The sequence below is a fragment of the Mytilus edulis genome, chromosome 13, assembly GCF_963676685.1.
Source record: "Mytilus edulis chromosome 13, xbMytEdul2.2, whole genome shotgun sequence".
Classification (NCBI taxonomy): Eukaryota; Metazoa; Mollusca; class Bivalvia; order Mytilida; family Mytilidae; genus Mytilus; species Mytilus edulis.
The window spans coordinates 26,370,170-26,394,735 of NC_092356.1; the positions used below are offsets into that span (position 1 = coordinate 26,370,170).

The following is a 24,566-nucleotide window of genomic DNA, read 5'->3' on the forward strand; positions in this document are numbered from 1 at the left end:
TTTATAATAGGTTTATTCATGGTCATTAAACCATTTATTTGAGCTAATTTTGATTATAGATTGCATAATACATACTCGTACTTAAATCTCGTAATTCATGACATTTTGAAGTGAGTTCCTCATTTTGCAAAAACATGATTTTCCAAACAAAAATCTCAAAAAAGCTATAAACGTAATAAATTATGATAATAAACGAATAAATAACGAACTCAAATATATTGACGAAACAATGGACAAATCAGATCTTATTTAAAAAAAACTATTTGTTATGATAAAAAAAAATCAAAAGTGATAAATCAATCACGTCAGGATAGCAATATATTAAATATAAGGCCACATCAATTTAATTTCTTGTTCTACGGATTTTTGGACTCCAAAATTTGGGGCGAACGAGCGATTTGAAAATTTTAATAAAAAAATATTTAATTTGCAATTTTTTTAGGCGAAGCTTGAAAAGTAAAGGCGAGCGATTATAATTTTTTTTTTGTTAACATAAAATAGTAGGTTTTGACAATATTAAAACTTGATTTATCACTTGTACTTTGACATTTCTTTAATTTCTGAAGTATTTTTTCCCTGTTCACCAAGAAATAATTAAATCTGGTCTATGTATGTGTGACTGACAATGAGACAATTCTCCAACCAAGTCATAATCAGTTTGGAGGCAATCCCTTAAAGTTATAAATATTCTTTTTACATGTTTTATGAGGGATCAATATAAGTTATAATATATTTGTTTGTACAAAAGGGCTCATATTTTCTCAAAGAACTATATATCTATCTGGTATTAAATGGTCAAAACATGTCCAAGAATTTTGTAATATTCCTGGACTTTAACCATGTTCAATTACATGTAACACAGTTTAATATTATTCAAAATAAGTGGACCCCTCTTTTAAAAAAAGTTGTTTAAAATATGATGTAACTCTCCTCTTTTTGAGTACAAAATTCTAAGTTTTCTTACTATACAAATCCTTGGTATTTCTATTTTCTTTTCTACATAAGTAAAATGACCCCTTGTCTGAGGGAGGGTCGTTCTCAACCTGGTAATAACAAACACAGGTCATAGTACGGCCTTTTACATAGGGCTTTGATACAGACCAAACAGCAAGCTATAAAGGACCCCGAAATTATTAGCGTACACAATTCGAACAGGTAAACCAACGATCTAATTTATATATCCAAACGGGAAAATACCAATGAACAACATCAACAAACGATAACTGATGAACGACAGCCCCTGAATCAATCAGGACAGGTGCATAAACATGCAGCGGCTATGGATAGTTTTGTTTCGCCAGCATACAATATAATAGCAGTTGAAGGCAAATCCTTCAGAAGTTCTTTGTACTTTATTCTAACAACGAAAATTTTTTGATAGGGAATATAAGTAAGGGGGGAAAAACCCAATTTTTTGTCCGCTGTTATAAATTTATATCGTAACACTCCAACATTGAATAAAAAGGTTTCATGCTGAAACAAATATTCTCACAGATATTTACACAGTGTGGTGGGGTGCTTTTATGTTAAAAATCGTTATATACAGGTTAGACTGTGATTTTAAAAACAAAAGTTGATATCTTTTTATAATATTTTAATATTTAACGGTGCGGGAAATGGACATGATTACATTTCTGGATGCAGGAAGCGGGAATATAAAAAAAAATAAAAAAATTCTGTTTTGAAAAAAATAGGTGCGGGCGGGTCCGTCGAACAACGAATAAAATTGGTGTGGCCTAAGTGTATTATAAGGATATTTTGAACTACACATCATATAATAATCTTAGTAACGATGAAGCAAGGCATGTGATGATGGTCTACGTTTATAAATGATAGGCATTGAAAGTATGCAAGTTACTTTATCACATATTTGTTACAAAAACATTTAGTTTTGCATATACAATAACCGCAAAATTGTCCTACTCATATTGCTGTCCTGCTTAAAAAGTGGTTATTGGTTATTAGGCCCCGATTAAATGTCGTCACGTCATTGCGTCCTTACCAACAATGACAAACAATGTCGGTGTTTGTATTGAAAACTATTATTATTCTGTTACAATGGCCACTAGTAATAATGTCGTACCAACTACTAATATTAGCGATTTAGCCCCACTTATGCAAATTTCTCGCTTTTGTGTATTACCATACTGAAAAATAGGGAGCAATGTTACAATAAATGTGTATGCAGTAAATGATAAAAATTTATAGAAAATGTGATGCATCTTTTTGCAATTGAATGTGTTTGCCTGTTCTGCAGAACTAAAATATGTGATAAAGAGATTATAACATGTTTTTTCCATATTGACCCTGGTATCATCCCTCGACCCATATCATACCTAGGGTAAAAAGGGCTGATATGGTAGTATTAACAACCCCAGAAAATTTAAAAATTACACTTTTTTTTCGTTTGAATTTATCCAAGAACAAGAACTAACCCCATTACAGATTCAGTCATGATTTGTCAAGTTAATTTTACTGGCATATCATTAACTATACTTATTAGAATAAAAAGAAATGTTTGGTTTACGTTAATGAGATATACAGTTTTCAACAATAGACTGGTTGATAAAATATAAGTACAGCCGAAAAACGTCACGAACCTATAAAAAGAATATGAAATAATTGTCATTTAAACCCAATAGGTCACCTTTGAGTTATGTCCCTCACTGGGACATAAACGTCAATTGTACGCGCCTAATGACGTCATTAAGCAGAAAAAGTGGATCACTTCGCTATTAAAGTTCATTATGTGTCTTTGTGGTTGTCATTATGCAGGATAAACTAGAAATAATATTTGATCTGTAGGTACTTAATCACAATTCTTTAATGACACCATTGCTGATATAAGATATAAGATACAAAAATTTATTTTTGCTAATTATTCATGCAATACAGCATAATATTTTTTCAAACACTCGCTTAACATGTCAAGGTTGGGACATTGCTCCTCATCGCACGAATGATGTTCACTAAAACCAAAGTTGTTGACAGAAATGCAACAAACTCGAGAGTGGTCTATTATCTAAAGAATGTGACCATGTAGGAGGAAGTCTGAAATACAAAACAGTTAACAATCTAAAAGTAAACAACCTTTACTACTTTCATTCATATGTTCAAGAAAACTTTCCAATGTCGTGCGCATACTAACAGATGTCTGCTTGAAAATTCCAAAACGTTCATGTATATTGATGACGTCAAAACAATACAAACTTAATTATTCAACAACTACTACTTATGTGTCTAACTTGAGAATGATTTTTTTCATTTTTAATTTTTAGCAACAACATAGGATATTCGTTTTCAAGTTCATCCGCTAACGAAAGCATATTGTCTTTTTCAAGAGCAGAGGAAACGTCGTTTAGAAAGGCTTCATCACCAGCACGCTTCAACCATTTTAAAAGACATTGGTATATTTGCTCTGTGACGTTGTTCGGATAATCATGGCAAATTTCCTCAATCTTACGCTCTGCGACCTGGGTTTCATAATACTTTGCTACAAGGTAAAATATTCTAATTATTAACGTGTGGTCCTTTAAATGAACTTATGCAATTAACTAGACTTAAGTAGCATGTAAGAAAATCAATACAATAAAATAAAAAGGAAAATTACAACAACAAAAAACTCCGATGAAACTTCAAAACAGAAAGTCCCTAATCAAGTGGTAAATTTAAATGATAAAACACATCAAACGAATGGACAACAACAGTCATATTCCTGACTTGGTTCGGGCATTTTCAAATGTAGGAAATGGTGGATTGAACCTGGTTTTAAAGCGCTAAACCTCACACTTTTATCGTAACTTTAATTTGTCTTCTTTTTTTTTAATATCGTTGAACAACTGACAGCTATAATATTCTGATATACATGTTGTATTGTTATTGTATAATATCGTTATCTTATTTTGAATTGTATTGTTTACTAAATATATTTTTAAAAAAATCTTACAAAATAAAGTTCTCATTACTGACTTCCATTCACCGAGGTTAATTATAACGGAAATACGCCGGAACACTGGAGACCACATTCTATCAGTTTCTGTAGAAGGACATGTCTCATCACTTCTGTGAGCTTGTCTTGCTGCAGGCAAATTAGAACGTATTTGGACAGTTTGTTGATTATTATCTGAAAGTATAACTATAATGAAAGTGGTGATCATTGTAATAACAATACAAGAAGTAAACTTGTAGTTATTTTAAAGTGGGTGAATAGTTTTTAACATGGAAATTGTTTATTGCTGTTTAGCCCAGAAGTAAGTAAAACACAATCAACAAAGCAAGCAGAACTAGTATATGTTTTCAATATTTTAGTACCCCTTTTTTCAGTTGGCAAACACTTGTTAGGAAGTTAAATATTTCATTTACTAGTATATGACTGTATAAAACCCTTTCATGAACGGATATAAGAAGATGTGGTATGAGAGCAAATGAGACAACTCTCTATTCAAGTCACACTTTGTAAAAGTAAGCCATTATAGGTCAAAGTAAGGTCTTCAACACTAAGTATTGGCTTACTCCAACAGCCAGCTATAAAGAGCTCCACAAATTACTAATCTAAAATCCTTCAAACAGGAAAACCAACGGTATATTCTAAATAAAATAGAGAAACACTTATGGACCATTTCAGCAAACGACAACCACTGAACATCAGGTTCCTGACTTAGGAAAGGTGCAAACATATGCAGCGGGTTTAAAGTTTCATAGGGCACTAACCTTCACCCTTACTTGAAACAATAGTGTAACTTTTACAGTGCATTTTTGGTGCTAAGCATTTAAAAAAAAAATTCAAACTTTTGATCTCACGTCATATGTTTTAATAACATCTATGCAATTCAACTCACTGCTATTGCTGCTTTGGGATTCAATTGCCAAATCATTCATTTCAGTTCGGCCTTTTTCATTAAACCTACAACTAAAATGCAAATATGACTGTTGAGCAAATGATACTGCAAGATGAATACGATCAATGTTTTTCATTTATTCGATTTAAGATATTTGTCTTCATTTAATTTTTTTTTTAGTAGTACATGTATATAGGACAACAACAGTGTTGCAGTTCTTTTATATAGAAATAAGGTGATATTGTATGTCTGATCTAAAAGAGTTTAAATAACGTTGATATAACCTTTCACTGCAATCAATACGAGAAGTTATGAATAGGCAGCAGACCAAGATTTTGTTAATGAAGCGAATATTCATTTAGAATAAAACATTTTTTTTAATATCAAATTTTAGATTAAAGCCATTAAAAGTGGCAAATTATATTGAATCATAAGCCCAACAAAACTGGACTGTTATTCCATTAAAACTTACCACTTTTCCTGCACTGTAGAAAGATATCCGTATCTGTACAAAAGCAAAAGAACAAGAACAACAATACCAATCATAACAGCTATTATCAGGATTGGCATATAAATTTGCCATGACTGTGATTGTCCTGCGAAAAAAATGAAAGATCGAGTTTAACGATTTATGTAACTGGTTCATTGAGAATGAATCGAAAAGATGACTGGGAAATGCTAATTTGGTAACTTAGTAATTTTTCTCGTCCAGAACATGCATGAAATATTTGCCATTCGACGTTAAGAAACCTAGTACAATCATTCTATTGATCATAGAGGTTTGATACTCGTGTGTATAAATTCTATTTAAAAATATGTGTGATCTAAAGTTTGTAATACATTATTAGCTATGCTTCTTTTCTCCATTCAACTTTGCAACACATATAGTTATCTAAGTCAGTAAATTGTTTATTATAGTGACATGTGTAAATCAGCATAAATATATAAATTTGTACGAAATATAATTACATGTATAATAAGCCCGGCCCAATGGACCAATACGTCACCTTTTACTTTCAGTTCAATGTAAATGTTCTATTTATTCGTTTTGTTCAGTCTTTATTCATTTATATAGCGTTTATAACTTGTCCTTTCGTCTAAGTTCCAAAATGAGTCATTTGTCTTTTTTTAAATTTGTGGTTGAACTCTTATTACCATATTTTCTAAAATTTGTAAAATTAGAATTAATATTTTTCTATGTTTGATTACAAAATAAGTACCATTTGCTGCACAGACAGTGTTTCTTGTTCCGTCACACTCTTGTTGAATTGTTTGATCTGAAGTGCATCTGGAGCACGATAAACATTTGTCTTCTAATGAGGTTGTTGTCGAATATGTCCCTGGCCTACATGGTAAACACTGGGTATCACTGATGGCTGTGCCTGAAGAAAAAAGAAATTTTTATTATCACAAAGAACGATACGGAAATCTTAAAGAAATGGTAAAAAAGACATGTGTTTTAAGTTTCTACAATAAAATACATTCATGAAATATATTTGTTAATCATTGTCATAAATCGGGGTGTTAATTAGCCATTGAACAGGTTGAACTCACATTTTTTTCTTCTTAAAATGTCCTGTACCAAGTCAGACATACGGCAGTTATTATCAAATAGTTCGTTTCTATGTATGTTTGCGTTTTTTCTGTTGCTTTTCATTGTTCCTGTTGTTTATTTGTTTTCCACTTTTAGTTGATGTGTTTCCCTCATTCTGAGTTTGCTACCCGGATTTCTTTTCTCTCAACCGATTTATGATATTTGAACACCGGTGTACTACATTTAAAATTGAGAATGGAAATGGGGAATGCGTCAAGGAGACAACAACCCGACCAAATAAAAAACAACAGCAGAGGGTCACCAACAGGTCTTCAATGTAGCGAGAAATTCCCGCACCCGGAGGCGTCCTTCAGCTGGCCCCTAAACAAATATATACTAGTCCAGTGATAATGAACGCCATACTAATTTCCAAATTGTACACAAGAAACTAAAATTAAAATAATACAAGACTAACAAAGGCCAGAGGCTCCTGACTTGGGACAGGCGCAAAAATGCGGTGGGGTTAAAAATGTTTGTGAGATCTCTTTTTTGCCTTTATGTATGTTTATATTGTAGCTGATGATTGATTTATGCCCCACATCTACTTTGAATTTATACATGAAAAATAGATGGGATACAATGGCATGCTAATGAGATAACTACGCATGTATGGACGCGCATGAATATGGTTATTATTAGAATATATTTGTCCTTCATACAAAAGACAGAGTGCACGTGAACTTATATTTTAAATTAACTTTATATATTGCAGTGAAGATATGTTTGAAACTGTTGAAATGCCATTGTCTGTCTGCTTCATTCAAGTAATATCAATTGCGGTCTTGATGAGAGCGGTTTGCTATCTTTAAATATGCATTTCCCATACATCCTTTTAGGTTTGTCTGTGTATATATTTTTGTTGACTGATTTATTTTTGCATTATTTATTATATAATATTATCACTGAAAATTGTCACATTTCAAAAAGTTGAGTGTGTATTTTCACCAATGATGTGCATTTATAAAGAAGTATTTGAAATTACTGCAACTAAAACTAAAATCATTGTTCATGTTGTTTGATTATAAAAAATAAACTTAAAACCTTTTCATTTAAACATATAAGACTGATCTACATTTACATGAAGGCAACCAAATGCATTTCTTTATTACCTTGAAGATATACCTCCGTTCCAGGCGGACAATCACTAAAAGGGACACAAATCCACTCCCCACTTCCTTTTGAGTGATTGTAGAAACCATCTTTACAACGACATGTTATGTCGGCAGTAGAATTACACTGATTTACAATAATTGCATTCGGATCCACGCAGTAATTTCTACAGGCCTCACATCGCATTGCTATATTATAGTTCCCATTGTATTCTCTCTTTGGGCACGGCTCACACGTAGCTGTTGTTTCGTTTACTGTACAATCTGCCCGTTTATAAAATCCAGGTCTACACACATAACATGTTAGTCCGTTTAAGGCCAGGTAGGTAGAATGAGGTCCAAAATTAATCCCAGGAAGAGACCGTTTCTCTCTATGTGCCGTATTACTCTGTATATATGCTTTGGTCAAAATGGTATGTGATATTTCAACATGTGGAAGACAGTTAATCATTCGTCCAGCCAGGGAAAAAAATAACGTTAGTATGTAAAGCATTTGCATTTGTCTTGCCTGAAATTAAATAATTGAAAATTGACCATAAACGATTTATTTGCAACTCGGCGTAGAGCAGGCAACAATCATCCAAATAATTAGTCAGACTTTTTTGTCTTGTATTTTGTCTCACATTTTAAAGACTTTTAATATATATTCGTTTTTGTATTTTGACAATGTGCTGGATTTAGATTTTTATTCATATGAATAGTTCATTCGTAGTATGCATTTGAAAACTGCAAACATGATCAGCAATACATAAGCACAAACGAAAAATAATCCACATGTGACCCTATAGTATTATGAAACCAATATGGCAGATGTAAATTTACAAGTGTTCTGGAATCCTTCTGTTGGCTTTCGACTATTAGGCTTTTAGCGTTCCTGGTGAAGATAAATCCAGAAAACAATTCGGACGCATGAAATTTATAACGTGTTGTTTTCAATTTCTATATCCTATCGCCGTGTGGAGAACCTATAATGGGTTTACCTACAGACAAATATTTTGCAATGCATTAATTCAGATCACTGTAATTACCGCCCATACAAATGCTCTACATATTTAGGTGTAGGTTCAAGTGTATTTACATTTGGGACTGATATAATTTAATTTAATTTTATTTGAGAAGTTTATAATCCAATGCACGAGATCTTTTCTTTAACTATGTTTTTATCAACAATATCAACAATATTTAGCCTAAGGTTTCCAAATTATAAACTGTTTTTAAATTTTTAAATTCATCACACTCTCATCTGAGACTATTTATATATTTAACTTGTCAAGAAGTAAATATTAACAATTTAATATTTGGCCTTGTTTTTTATAATCAACTCCTTGAGGAATATTATGAATTAGACATAAGAAGACCAAATCAGAGTCTGTTACTTTTAGTTTACTTTTACCCAATATCACAAACAGCATCATTTGTTTAAATCACTTATAAGTATAATTGTCAAATAAAAAAAAGTAATACCAATGTATTTTATCCGTCATTGAAAGTAAATGTATGTTTTTCGGTCTTCATGTGGGGTAAGTTGTATATATTATATGAATAATTGTAGGGAGGCTAAAGCTTTGTTAAAGGCATGCACAAGTAAATGACTAACCAACTGTTAGCTTAATCGATTTTAAATATCCATCAGATGCTTGTATTTATAAGAATACGGCCATGTGGTATTATTTGAAAATAAGAAGATGTTTAAGGATTGTCAAGTATAGACCAAATGACACAGAAATCAGCAACTATAGGTTACTGGTTACGTACGGCCTTCAACAATGAATAATACCACATAGTCAGGAATATAAGGCCCGAAATTACAAATTTAAATTCAAATAATTCAAACGGCCTGATTTATGTACAAAATAATGAACAAATAGCAAATATGATATACAGCAACAAACGACAACCACTAATAGCAGGCTCCTGATTTTGGCAAGCACATACATAATTTAGAGGGATTAAACTAGTTTGAAGTCGCACCGACACCCCCTAGCCCGGGAAAGGGGTGTAACAGTACAACATAAGAACAAAATATAATAAAAATTGAAATAGGTTTTCTGTGAAAACCATTCATTCACGACCATAGACCCTCACCATAGGACACAGATGTTAAACAACTGTAGCTGACTGTACAGTCTTAAAGTTACTATAAGATAAAGGCGAATTTTAACTTACAAAAAACTTTCCGAAATAGAAAAAATGCTATGAGGAAAGGAAAGGAAGCTTAATTAGTTTTACCTCTTCGAAAGAAAATGAAAAGGTATTAAAGCGAAGAAAAGAAAGACGCTCATCATTTTAGCTAAAAGAAACAAAAGAAATAAGACAAAATAGTCAGAAACAATTTTCACACTTGTTTGAGCAACACCAACCAATCCTAGAGAAAACCATCTTTGAAGCTAGATGATGTGAAAGGGTTCATGTTGATATTTGTATTGATTTGTGGACTATTGTTTGTATTTTCTCCCTCTTTGTAACTTTTGATTCTGATTATTATATTATATTATTATCTTTTTCTATTTCCTCTATAACATAGTGTGTAAATGTAAGATATGATGTAGAAATTAGCCAATATTGAACGATATACCCTCTATTGTGTATATAATGATGGGAGATCAGTAAGACTAGAAGACTTGATTTGCTGTTGTATCATTAGTTCATTATCATACAGAATACACAACTATTAGTAAGTCAAAATCACATGGACATAAGCACATAGCATAGGTCGCAATCCCTATTTTGATTTTTTTTTTATGTGGAGTTGTTCGACCCTGATCAAGTAGGAATGGATCTGATCTGTTTGTTTCTTAAGTGCCTTTTTAATCTGGATTATCAAATTGATAATGTCATTGAATGATGATATATATTACTTTTATAAATTTCGTTATAATTTTTTAAAGTTGTCTTTAATGTAGACGAATCCTAAATTTCTTCGAAAACGTAAGCTTACCTTAAATTAGAGTCAGTGGAATTCTAAATACAAAGTTTAAAATTCTGAGTACTAAATCCGGGTATCAACGGCGTCACAGATGTTTATTTATATAACCGTATATTTCCCTTTACTTATATTTAAACTGTAATATATCTTGATCTATTCACTGTTTTGTTACATGAAGGTGAGGTATTAGAACGTACCGAAAAAAAAAATATATTCAAATTTGCACGGGGGAAACAAATAGCATGGTTCAAATAGTACAAAATCATAATATCTTAATTGAGCTTTGAAATATTGGTCAATTAAATAAAAATTATCACCTACACATTTCTTTCCAAAGACCATGCTGATGGTTTGCAATAAAATATCAAAGATAAATATATAGATATAAAGTTTAAAAAAATATCTTCATAAATCTAAACATGCTAAATATAAATCTTGTATAGTTCTTGTAGATATTAATTAACAAGACTATGGTCAGTGGAGTGGCTCGACCATGATGGAAGTGCGTGCTCCCTATGAATTGAAATAGGGGATGGTAAAATGTGTATGAACTTTATTAACACGACACGGATGCTTGAAAATATTCTAACATTTAAAAATAAATTTTATGAATAAAACAAATCTTCATTTAATAGACTTTAGAAATTGACAAAATGTTTTTAGAGACTTAATTACAACCAATATGATGTCCTCGTGTATAATGATATTTACAAGTTGTTTGCATTATTGCCAAAAGATCGTTGCAATCCTGATTTTCATGTTATAATAAGTGGAAGGCCGAATCTTAACTCACAAAATCCTTTTCGAAATAGAAAAATGTTATGAGGAAAAACAATTGTAAAGCAAGGACGCTAAAGTTTTACATCTTCAAAAGAAAATGAGAAGGTATAAGAGAAAATAAAAGAAAGTCACACTCATTTTAGCTAAAACAAACAAAAAAATGGTAAAAATCACACTTCTTTGAGCAACATCAAATCAAACATAAGGAAACCATTTTTGAAGCTAGAGAGTGTGAAAGGGTTAATGATGATATTTGTATTGATATGTAGACTATTGTTTGTATTTGTCCCCCTCTTTTTAACTTATGATACCTATTGTTATTTTATATTGCTATCTTCTTCTATTTTCGATATAACACAATGCGTCACTACAAGTCACACTGTAGAAAGTAACCAAAATGGTACAAGTTACCTGCTATTGTCTATAAAAGGATGGGAGATCACTAAGAATAAGGGACTTGTTTTTCTATTGTATCATTGATTCATTATGATTGCAAAAGAGATAGATAACTAATTATCAAAGTCCAGATGACATGGATATAAGCACCAAAAATAGTTCGCAATCCCTATTTTGAATTTCTCTTTTTATGGGGGGATGTATATTGTTCGACCGTGAACATACAGGAATGGCTCTTTTCTGTGTGTCAATCAACTGGCTGTGTGTTTTTTTTTAAATCTTAATTCGGATTATTTTAGTTGAAGAATCATAATTTTTTATGCATATTATATATTACTTCTATGATTATCTGCATGTTAATAAGATGTCTTTAATATGTACACAATCATTATTTTCTTGAAAATGTAACCTTCATTTTCAAGAGTCTTCATTTTCTTGGAAAATTTAAAACTTACCTTTGGTTTCAGTGGAACCTCAAAGTCATAAGAAACGAGTGACCGGTGAAAAATAATGTTCTTCCAATTCTTGAACTAATGCATACAAACATCCTAAACTTCGTCTTCTGTGCTCGAATTTATCATTTTTTTCGTGTAAATTTCGTATAATTGTCAATTTTTTTTCTCAATCGGTCAGTGTTGTTGTGAAAATATGGCAGGTAATTAAAGTTCGTGTTTTGAAGCCGAAGTTTAATGATTGTCACCTGTTTGTCAACAATTGACGAAAAATAAACAAAAAAGCATGGAAATTGAGCACGTGTTTAACATGTAACTTCAGATAATAGTTTATTTTAAGGACATCCATGCGTATTGTGGTCACCGGATTTTTACGAGATGGGTCACACTGAGGTCACCTTGCATACGGAAAATATGTCGGGGGAATAGCTTGCTGGAAGGAAGCTATTCAAATAAAGTAAACTTCTTCTAAATATGAATAAATTAAAGAATTTTCTTCAGAAAAAAGTATATGTACATAAGTTTTATAATGAAAACTATCCATTGAGTTATAAAAATCATATGCATTTATTTATTTTTTTTATTTGAGGTTTCTTATGACTTTAAGAACTGAATTCTAAAATTCGGAGTACAAACTCGGGGTGTTTAACATGTTGAAGGGGTCACAGCAGTTTAAAAATCATTTAATTATAGAACTGTATTTACGTGTACTTATATTTAAATTAAGTATTTTTATCTATTAAATGTTTAAGTTCAAAGGTAAACTATTAGAACATCACGACAAGTTTTCATTCAAAGTTTATAGGAGAAAAAAAAGCGGGGTTAAATTGAATATTTAAAAAATCATATTTAGATATTTTTTAGAAAAAAATTAAAGTAACTCTTACACATTCCTTTTCGACACCATGCCGATTTTTGAGATGATAGATATGTAGATATGATGATATGAAGTTTTAAAAGTTAATTCCACAAATCTAAATATAAATCACGTATAGATCTTGTAAAAAATAATTATTATGACTACGGTAAGGCGAGTTGCTGGGCTTGAATAGGAGTGAGTGCTTCCGTAGAACTAAAATAAGGGGATTGTAAAATTGATATGAACTTTATTTACACATGGACCGATGCACCAGCATACCATACTTTTGCTTGAATATGATCTAGCAGTAAAATTCATTTGATGTATTAAAAAAACCCATCAAAACACAAAACAAAAAAACAAACAAAAAACTAACTTTCTAAAAATTCTTCATTAAATAGATTTTATCGATTAAAAAATGTTTTTATAGACTCACCTGCAACACCTTTGATGTCCTCGTTTATAATGATAGTTAAAAATTGCTTGCAATGTTGCCAAAAAATCATAGCAATTAATCCATTGCGTCATTTTGTCATGCGATATACTTTTTATTACGCTTCGTATATTTATTACTAAATTAGAAAGCTATGTTATCTGGATTGTTGGTCATGGCCGAATTAACTTCAAAGGATATTCAGAATGAGATAGTTTGATAAGGTATTATATATCTAGATATATACAAATATCATCTGATGCCAAACGTCATAGTTGGTGTAGACAGACCAAAACGCATTCTTAAGATCTATATAGAAAAAAATCAAAATTGACAGGATTAACTTCAAAGGATATTCTGATAGTTTAATTGATAGGGTTTATATCCAGATATATACAAATATCTTCTTTCGTCACATGTCATTTTTTGGTTAAGTCGAAGCGACTTACGCTCAAAAATGTCGATCTTTATGGGCAAAAAAAGAAATGAACCAGAGATTTTATTTTTATCTTACGTAACATTTAACACAAATAATTTGTAGGATAAAACAATGCACGTATCATGTCTGAAAAATAATGCGTATTGGTGTTCGCTAACTAGAGGCTCTAAAGAGCCTGTGTCGCTCACCTTGGTGTTTGTCCATATTAAACAAAAGACACAAATGGATTTGTAGAACTGTTCTAGGACAGGTTAGAACAGTTCTATGACAGATTATTCTGACAGTTCTAATGAGAGGTTAGAAGTGATCTCCACTGTAGCTAATATATACTAGGTATTTTTTAAGATATTTTAATGGATTTTATTTAACTATCTTGAAGGCAGGGATACCAGGGGGAAATTTACTGATCGCTTTAGAACCCGAAGCTGCTTCTATATCCAACTGAGAAACAAAATGGTGCAGACGAAGGATTCACAATGTCTGAAGTCGGAACGAAGTATATGATCATAGACTTAGGAGGTAAATATTAACACGTAAATTACTAACTCACTCGATTGTATACACTTTATACTGCTAATTGCAAGCTTTTCTGCAAATTACGGTATTCAGCAGTTATGAGAGACGAAATGTACACAAACAATGAAAACTAGAGGCTCTAAAGAGCCTGTGTCGCTCACCTTGTTCTATGTGCATATTAAACAAACAACACAGATGGATTCATGACAAAGTCGTGTTTTGGTGTTGGTGATGTGTTTGTAGATCTTACTTTACTGAACAATCTTGCTGCTTAAAATTATCTTTATCTATAATGAACTTGGCCTAGAAGTGACTGGAAAATATTTTGTAAAAATTTACAAAATTTATGAAAATTGTTAAAAATTGCCTATAAAGGGAAATAACTCCTTAAGGGGTCAATTGACCACTTTGGTCATTTGACTTATTTGTAGCTTTTACTTTGCTATACATTATTGCTTTTTACAGTTTATCTCTATCTATAATAATAAATAATAACCAAGATAATAACCAAAAGCTACAAAAATTCTTATAATTACCAATTCAGGGGCAGCAACCCAACAACAAGTTGAACGGTTGGTCTAAAAATTTCACAGCAGATAAATATTGACTTAATGGACAAGATACCCAAATGAGGATTGTGGACAAGTTTGGTTAAATTTGTTTTAGTATGTTCAAAGGAGAAAATTTTTGTAAGATTACAAAAATTTACCCAAAAATGTTAAAAATTGACTATAAAGGGCAATAACTCCTTAAGGGTCAACTGACCATTTTGGTCATGTTGACTTAATATTTGTAGATCTCACTTTGCTGTAATTTATTTCTGTTTACTGTTTATATCTATCTATAATTATATTCACGATAATAACCAAAAACGACAAAATTGCCTTAAAAAATTATTAATGGGTCAGCAACCTAACAACGGGTTGTCCGATTCATCTGAAAATTTCAGAGCAGATAGATCTTGACTGATTAACAATTTTACCTCATGTCAGATTTGTTGTAAATGCTTTCGTTTCAGAGTTTTAAGCCAAAATCTACATGTTTACCCTATGTTCTATTTTTAGCCATGGCGGCCATCTTGGTTGGTTGGCGGGATCGCTGGACACATTTTTAAAACTAGAGACTCTAAATATGATTGTGGCCAAGTTTGGTAGAATTTGGCCCAGTAGTTTCAGAGGAGAAGATTTTTGTAAAAGTTTACGGACGACGGACGCAGGAAGACGGACGACAGACGCCAAGTGATGAGAAAAGCTCAGTTGGCCCTTTGGGCCAGGTGAGCTAATAAGAAAGCCAAAATATTTCAATTCAAATTATTAGTTCCAGACTATAGTGCTTAACTTACCTTAGTAGTGTCCTGGGTTTTGTGAGTGACATTTCATTGGATATGAACGATGATTTTCACATCATAAACATATACATTTATAGTCACTATGATCTAGGGAGTACATAACCACCGCTCCTACTGTAACCACCTTGTATGTCCTTCCGTTGGTCCTACCAATATTTTTTTTTAAATACTAAGGCTTTTCTACCCAAGGCATGGATTACCTTAGCTGAATTGGCAAAACTTTTAGGAATTTTGGTCCTCAATACTCTTTTTAACTTCGTACTTTATTTGGCATTTTTAACTTTTTTGGATTCGAGCGTCACTGATGAGTCTTTTTTAGACGAAACGCGCGTCTGGCGTATTTACAAAATTTATTCCTGGTATCTATGATGAGTTTATTTCGTATACTTACTCAAGAAGTGCTGGAATAATGACTTTTTATGCAGTCAACTGTTTGACAGTGATAAGTTTTCAGAGTGTGTGCTTTCCGGATATCATTGATTCCTGTTTGCTGTTACTTTAAATAACGTTTTTTTTTGTTCTCAGCACGACAGCGCGTGCAACTTATTGGTTGTGGCATCTGCGTTCTAGAGCCAGAATCCAAACGTCAAGGTTTAAAGATAAAATTTTAGTAATGTGGCTTATTGTTTACATAATTGAACTAAAACGACAAACGGTACAGAAAATTAACGTTTTGTAATATTCACTAAAATACTAAAAAGGACATTGTGATAACTTTATTAACTTCCAAATTGTATTCATACAGGGGGTACTGCAGACATAACTGACTGTTCACGAAAAACAGAAAGATGGGATGTTAAAGGAAGTGTGCCAAGCAACAGGTGATGCATGTGGTGGAACGTCCATCGATAACGAGTTTTTCCAATTGTTTGTGAAAATTGTTGGCGCACCTTTAATGAATAGTTTATCAAAGAATGACCCCTCAGCTTATCTTGATCTTTTCAGAGAATTCGAAATTGTTAAAAGAACCATTAATCCAAATAAAAAAGGGAAGATGAATTTTACCATTCCCTTTGTTGCTCTAGATGAACTATGTAAGAATACTTTTGAGGAAGATTTACCTACCACTGTTTCTTCTTGTTCCCTGAGCGATAAGATTTGCCTTCGTGGTGACAAAATGAGGGCCGAAGTAGATGTCCTGAAAGCTTTATATTCAAAATCAATGGTTGAAATTATTTGTCATATATCCAGGGTATTAAATCATTGTAATGATGTATCCATGCTGCTCCTAGTGGGAGGGTTTTCAGAGTCAGAAATGCTTCAGCATGCCATACGAAAGGAGTTTCCAGATAAACGAATCATCATTCCGGAAGATGCAGGTTTGTCCGTATTAAAAGGATCCGTTCTTTTGGTCATAATCCAAATTACATATCATCACGCGTGATGCGATATACATATGGCTTAGATGCTGAACATTCTTTTCGTCACGATTATCACGATAAATCAAAGTTAGTAATCACAGAAGGTAAAGAGAGATGTAAAAACTATTTTGCTATTATCAAACGGTTAAACGATGTCACCTCATTGGAAACAAAGGTACAACGTTCACTGTGCACAGCAGTAAAATTTCAACCAGCCCTTCAGTTAGCTCTTTATGTGTCTGATAAAGAGGACCCAAAGTATACTGATGAAGACGGGTGCAAGCTCATTGGAACTACTGAAATTGAAGTACCTAAACCATCCGAAGACATCGTTTACTTTGATGCTGAATTTCATTTTGGTAACACCGAATTAAAAATAACGGCTACTCAACGGGGGACTGGTCAAATAAGAACTGTAAAACTTGACTTATTATGAAATGATACACCATTGAGAACACGATGTATTTATAGAAAAATATTTCTGCTAAATAATTTTTTTGTTTAGACATTTTTTATTATAAACTAATGACGTGGATCGGTACTTGTACATTGTTAAAAGGCTAATTTTAGTATTATTTGTGTAATAGACATTACAAGAACTTTAACTGTGACACCTGTTAACCGTTAGATAGTAATATTTTCTTAGCATCTGAATGAACTCTAGAGAACTGTCGCAATTAATTAGTGCTATTTATCTATAGTCGTAAAGTCGCCACTGAAGAACACTTAAAGTTTCTGGTTATTTTAACATGTTTAACATTCAAAGATAAAGACAGAGTTAATGTATTTTCTGGTCAGTTTTAAGGTTGTTGCTCGATGTGAAAAGTTGGTTACATGTTTGCAATATATAAATATTGTATAAGAACTCGATGTTGTCTTTTTAATTCATATTGAGGTGTAACATAAATGGTGGCAGCGCTTTTCAGCGCCGTTTAAGTTGTTGTATGGCTGGCCTGTGAGAGGTCCGATGGCTATACTTCGTGGATTGTCTACTGGAGAGGATGAAAAACACTGTTCAGTTATTGAACATGGAATTACTGTACGTAACTATTTGGGAGCTGTGCCAGATATCGTTAAAGAAAAAATCAATGCTTGGCACGACAAGCATACAAGGTTCAGAGAATTTGAACCTGGGGGCGAAGTGCTCTTATTGTTACCGTCCGAGACGTTAAAGAACAAGGCCGATGCTTTATCAGGAGTATAACAAAGATTGACTGTAAGCGTTATGCTTTATTGTTTTATTACATCTTTGTAAATTGAAGCAACGCCTTTTATTTTATTTTAAAGTGAATTTTCGAAAACAGTGTTTTCTCTTGAAAAGGGAGATGTTAAAAGGCTAATTTTAGTATTATTTGTGTAATAGACATTACAAGAACTTTAACTGTGACACCTGTTAACCGTTAGATAGTAATATTTTCTTAGCATCTGAATGAACTCTAGAGAACTGTCGCAATTAATTAGTGCTATTTATCTATAGTCGTAAAGTCGCCACTGAAGAACACTTAAAGTTTCTGGTTATTTTAACATGTTTAACATTCAAAGATAAAGACAGAGTTAATGTATTTTCTGGTCAGTTTTAAGGTTGTTGCTCGATGTGAAAAGTTGGTTACATGTTTGCAATATATAAATATTGTATAAGAACTCGATGTTGTCTTTTTAATTCATATTGAGGTGTAACATACATCCCACAATTGTGCTAAGGACAATTTTTAGTTCTTGTCTATCCTTTTTGCTCATGTACATCGTCTTTATATCATTTTGTGTTTTTTGTTTTGTTGAAACAGTTATCTGTTTTGTAGTGATTAAGATTATATTATAATATTGACTGCTGTACCTCAATTTTTGACGTTTTTACCTACTATGTCTGTTTGTTTTGCTCACAAATTGTTGGCAATATAATGGAATGCTATGTGACTGTCATACAAGTGAGAGGTTTAGCTAGCTTTAAAACCAGCTTCAATCCTGTACCAAGTAAGGAATGTGACAGTTGTTTTCTATTCGTTAGATGTGTTTGAGCTTTTGATTTTGCCGTTTTATAATGGACTTTCCGTTTTAAATTCCTTCATGTCCCTACGTATATGGTCCGGAAGATATATAGTTTCATCGAAAGAAAGACATACTATATCATTGATGGTCAGATACAACTGCTCGATGGTGTCTATATTCATCAGACGTTTGGTGGTTCGAAAATAAACAGAATGTTGAAAAATTTCATCTGGATTTCTGTAAAATTATTTGCGGGTTTTGGAATAGTAAAAATAATGGTCTGCTGGGATTAAGTCGGGTTCAATTTGAAATCTCTTTAAAAGTTAGGATAGCATCATTATGGTGCAGAACTATTACCAAAGTTCAAGTTGGTTTAAAGTGTAAACTCTATTTTTGATGATACAGATCTTAGATTTATGTGGAGCGATCAATTAGTTGTAAATAATAATTTGTTAAAGAGTATTGATAAACAGCAATTCACTGATCAGTACTATTAGCATTGGTTCTCACAGATACACAATGCATCCAGGGGAATACTATTCTTTATTTAAACAGAAGTTCTGTTTGGAACCATACTTAGTATGATTATTACAAGGCCCCCTCTGAAAATAGGGACATATCTCAAATTTCTTAACTTTGATTTCAAACTTGAACTTACTCATTTAGACTGGGAGATCGGAAGGGAGTCAGCGGGAACATATAATATGTACTTTATGTAATGAGGGAATAGATGATGAGTTCCGTGTATTATTTACATGTACCTGTGAAAATGCTGATATTTCTGCTCTTAGATCAAAGTGTATACAGTATTATGTAATGTATCCAAGCTCATATGAACACATTTACTGTTCTGCTGTCTTTATGTAAGGTGCAAGTGCAAACTAAATCATGAATTTTCGTAATGAAAATTATGAAATACTTCAATTAATCATATAATACTTCAATAAATCATAATTATAATAGTTCTGATTTATGAAGTATATATCTACAATCTAAAGTTATTTATAAAACAAATGTCAATACCGTCTTTTAATTACTATTAAATTTATTTATAAAGTTTTCAAATAAATGTAGAAATAATGCATGTAACTAATACAGCATTCTCTTCACTATTGAAGACTGCTAACACGTACCAATGTCAGATTCACCAACAATTTTCTTTATTGATAACGAAGCTGTTGTCTAGAATTTTGTCAGATCAGTCTTTCCAAGAATCACTATTAAAGGTGTTTTTTTTTCATCTAATAAGCCCATTATTTTTGCAGTAAACAGAACTCTTCATCAACTATAAAGAAGAACAAGGGGTGGTATTCTCGAAGCTATCCTAGGATACGGACGTGTCTAAGACCATATTATGACACGTCTAGAGCTGTCCTAAGTCGTGATTTCGAAACTCTCTTAACTAAGATATAATATCTCATTTTTCGTCTTAACTTTAGGACACCTAATTCGGTGTCTAAAAATCATATCTTCATTCTAACTTTAGGGTACATCTCAAACAATAATTGTAATAATATGTCCGTTTTATATGTGTCGATCAAAGAGAAGATGTGGTATGATTGCCAAATGAGACAACTCTCCCAAAGAGACCAAATGACACAGAAATCCACAACTATATGTCCCAATACGGCCTTCAACGATGAGCAAAGTCCATACCACATCGCTATTTAAGGTCCCAAAATGACAAATGTAAAACAATTTAAACAAGACAACTTATATGTCTAATGACATACTTTATGTACAAAACAATGAGCAAAAAAACAAATATGTTACACAGCAACAAACGACAACCACTGAATTACAGAATCTTGTCGTAGGACAGGCACATACATAATGTGGCAGGGTTTTAAAATTTATTCAAAGGCATCAACCCTCCAAATACCCTGGGACAATGTTGAACCAGTACAACATAAGAATTACATACATGTATAAAAATCAGTTGAAAAAGCTTCTCATTAGATGGGAACAAACAGAAATACATCTAACAAAAACACCTTTTATCTGTATTCACTTTTAATGATCACATAAAGATAGCTCCTTAGACATGTTAGAGTAGACATAAACTGTTGAGGTAAATCCGCTTAATTCATACCAGGATATTAGTGAAGACGATTATAAAACAAACCATTCGGCAATCCTCGGTAGAATCCGCTACTCTCCTTAGATAAGGGTACGGAATCGGCCGAGTTGAGACGAATGAAAACAAACTGCATTGGTTTAAACTGCGATTTCATAAATGTAAACGTAATAATGTAAGCTTCTTATATAATATATGAATTTCGATTTTTTTGTAAATCAATTCATATTTCGAAAAATCAAAACAAATAATTATTTAGTAACTAGTATCAAATCACACCTCTACGACAATATCTACATATAGTCTTGCTACTTTTTGAGTATTGCTTCGTCATAAAAATGTGTTGTTTTATCTCACAATAATATAATTACTTTAGATGTTACATTATGTTTCATTATAATACGTTATTCTGATTGGCTAACTGCACATCTCGCGTTATTCCTTTGTCAAATAGATATAGGAAGATATGGTGTGAGTGCCAATGAGACAACTCTCCATACAAATAACAATTTAAAAAGTAAACCATTATAGGTTAAAGTACGGCCTTCAACACGGAGCCTTGGCTCACACCGAACAACAAGCTATAAAGGGCCCCAAAATTACTAGTGTAAAACCATTCAAACGGAAAAAACCAACGGTCTAATCTATATAAACAAAACGAGAAACGAGAAACACGTATATATTACATAAACAAACGACAACTACTATACATCAGATTCCTGACTTAGGACAGGTGCAAACATTTGCAGCGGGATTAAACGTTTTAATGGATCCAAACCTTCTCCCTTTTTCTGAAACAATAGCATAACATCACAACAAAGAAAAACATACGATAAAATATCAATTGGCAGACTTAACTCAATCTAAAAACGTATGATTAAACAATTAAAGCATTACACAATAAAATTTAGCATTCATGATGACACGAGGTCCCACACTAAAGGGCACAGGAAAATTAAATAAAAATCGTGTTATCATGATCCAACTTAAAACTAGATGTGTCAAAGCGACACGAATAGCCCCATAGGCGGATTTAGGGGGGGGCAGGGGGCCCGGGCCCCCCTTTTTGGGAAAAGATTTGGTTGCTTATATAGGGAATCACTGAAGCGTGACTGGAGCGGGCCCCCTCTTAGGTCAGTCAGTGGGCCCCCACTTATGAAAATTTCTGGATCCGCCACTGAGCCCCGCCCCAAAAAGTTGAAAAATCTGCAATTTCAATATAAACAAATGTGGACATAAACATGATGGTTGTCTCACATATCAAAAATCAGCTCAAAATCTGGAGGCGTGTAGAACAAAAATCCGTATAACTGTGATTTTCAATAATTTCTCAAAGTCCAAAGCCCGTAATTCCAGCAAAACTTAGCAGAGCGGAACGAAACTTTAACTTGACCTGTAACTCATCATGGTTAACTCACATACCAAAAATCAGCCCAATATCTGACTTAATGTCGTTTAGAAAAAAACTCCGTATAATGGTTTGTTGCGGAATGACGGAATTTCGGACAAGGGTAAAACTATATGGTTCGTTGCCGGGCCATAACAATGTAATTGTAAGTATTGAATGCTTCTTTTTGTAACTTCATAGGGTTGTAAAAGCGTTGACCGTGCGCACATTTAGAAAATGTACTTCGGTCAACGTTTTTACACCCCAATAAAGTTACAAAAAGAAGCATTCAATTCTTAATTAAAAAGGAAAACAATATGAACGATTATTTTCGTTCGCAACTCAAAATCTGTCGGAACATGAAAAGATACTGTTACATATGTAAAATCTTTTAACAGATTTCTTTCACATTGGACAAAAACATTATCAAAATGAATAGAATTAAGAAAGATAAAAGGAGGAATAAATATTATTAATTGTTAGAGGTACTTTCACTAGGTCCGATCGATATTATCTTGCATAAGTTTTCTTGTCCGTCATCGCCCTAAACATGCTTGAAATACCTGCGACTGGACGTTAAGTCATTTTTCCCGTTCGATTTATATTAAACGTCAACGTGTTTGCTTGTTGATACAACTATACAGCCATACTTAATTTAGTGGAAATACTGAGGTATAAATAGTTTCAAGAAAGACCCCAGTTCTAAATTTAGATATACACTGTATATGACAACGCCCAAACAATAATATAGACATGTAGTACTTTTAGTGGACTTGCATATATATGACGCGGTGTCTTTTACCATATTTGTTTTATCTTAGAAATAAACAGATTGAAAGTATTTTCAATTTTTATCGCTTTTTTATCCAGTATATTTAATAATATACCTAAGTAAAATTAAAACACATTCAAGCAATATCATATATATACAAATGTACATTCAAGTATAAAACTGTGTTTTCATAAGACTTTTTGGCGATATCATTTTCAAAAGAAGGCCCATCCAAATTCCGTGATAACAATAACAAGGTTTATGTTACAGATAGAAATAGGAAGATGTGGTATACATATAATCTCCCCATTTATCGATAATAAATAAAAGAATTTTTTGATTATATAAAAGGAATAATAACGATAATTATAATGATAATAATGATAATAATAATAAATTTAAATCTAATGATAATGACAAATTATAATTTAAATCCCTACCTTTTGTTGTGCTCAAGTAGCCAAGATCCGCAAACCAAATATTTATATTGTCACTACCAAATAAACTGCACCCTCCTTACGTAAAGTTACACTGTATATCAATCAATGCATTAAATCAAATGTATAAACATTTAAATGTGATAGGGTTTTACGCGGAATTAATGAAGTAAACATTTCAAGATATAATTTAATTTGATATATGTTTTACATGTACTTGATCTTTAAAAGATAGGTACATCATTTCATAAGTAATTAAAAAAAATAATAATAAAAGAAAGCTTGGTCCGACATAGGTCATATTAGCTGTGGAAAGTATAGCTCTAAGGTCCTTATGATATGTTTTGATTGTTTGCGGAAGATGGAAGGAACATAGTCCGCAAATAGTCCAAAAATATCATAAGGACCTGAGAGCTTCGGTCCAGCATAGGTCATATTTATCACCCCATACAATTGCTCTGATCAATTGAAACAAAAACAAAAAACATATTAACGCAAATGTATAAGTATTTCTCAAACTGTTCCGTCTGGACTGTGGTCAACGGAAGTCATGCATCTCCTCAATTGTTACAAGGAAGCAATTATCTTGATTTCTGTATTCGTTATGGAAATTTTTTCACAGAGGAACAACTCATTTTGATGACTATACCGTAGTCTTTTCTTCCGTTAAACCATTAAAAAATGAAATTCATCAATGGAATTTTATTTTTGGATAAAAAAAGCCTTACTTTCCAAATCAGTAAAGTGGTTGAACGTGAAAATTAGCCTTGGTCTTTCTAGTACCGGTTTGGGCTGTTGTATGTGGTATCTTATTCAACCAATGTATGTATTTTATCAATCGGTTGGTTACTTAACG

General features: G+C 32.3%; 2 protein-coding genes across 5 annotated transcripts; one reads left to right on the forward strand and one right to left on the reverse strand.

Moving 5' to 3' along the window:
- Positions 1-23,836, reverse strand: LOC139501949 (tumor necrosis factor receptor superfamily member 11B-like). 4 transcript variants are annotated; one of them, XM_071291256.1, is made up of 7 exons: positions 23,714-23,836; positions 7,542-8,049; positions 6,059-6,220; positions 5,311-5,434; positions 4,839-4,909; positions 3,947-4,123; positions 1-3,493 (listed from the first exon to the last, which is right to left on the reverse strand). In XM_071291256.1, exons 2-7 carry the CDS (start codon positions 8,038-8,040, stop codon positions 3,219-3,221), a joined length of 1,308 nt encoding a protein of 435 aa, XP_071147357.1. In that variant the 5' UTR covers positions 8,041-8,049; positions 23,714-23,836; the 3' UTR covers positions 1-3,218. The 4 variants fall into 4 exon arrangements, with proteins under 4 accessions (XP_071147357.1, XP_071147356.1, XP_071147358.1 ...); XM_071291255.1 differs by lacking the exon at positions 23,714-23,836 and adding an exon at positions 13,391-13,495; XM_071291257.1 differs by lacking the exon at positions 23,714-23,836 and adding an exon at positions 13,391-13,421 and having other exon boundaries at positions 7,542-8,521.
- Positions 16,484-18,255, forward strand: LOC139500212 (heat shock 70 kDa protein 12A-like). The gene is made up of 2 exons (XM_071288952.1): positions 16,484-17,009; positions 17,978-18,255. The coding sequence occupies exons 1-2, from the start codon at positions 16,484-16,486 to the stop codon at positions 18,253-18,255; spliced, it is 804 nt and encodes a 267-aa protein (XP_071145053.1).
- Positions 23,837-24,566: the final 730 nt, after the last annotated feature.

What these genes read in the sequence shown, in the direction of transcription:
- LOC139501949 (XM_071291256.1), bottom strand. Translation starts at nt 8,040, where the DNA reads ATGCAAATGCTTTACATACTAACGTTATTTTTTTCCCTGGCTGGACGA. An exon ending in CACTGTCTGTGCAGCAAATG is followed by an intron (nt 5,435 to 6,058) that starts GTACTTATTTTG and finishes TTTTTTTCGCAG; the next exon opens with GACAATCACAGTCATGGCAA. An exon ending in ATCCCAAAGCAGCAATAGCA is followed by an intron (nt 4,124 to 4,838) that starts GTGAGTTGAATT and finishes TTATACTTTCAG; the next exon opens with ATAATAATCAACAAACTGTC.
- LOC139500212 (XM_071288952.1), top strand. Translation starts at nt 16,484, where the DNA reads ATGTTAAAGGAAGTGTGCCAAGCAACAGGTGATGCATGTGGTGGAACG. An exon ending in CATCATTCCGGAAGATGCAG is followed by an intron (nt 17,010 to 17,977) that starts GTTTGTCCGTAT and finishes AGCGCTTTTCAG; the next exon opens with CGCCGTTTAAGTTGTTGTAT.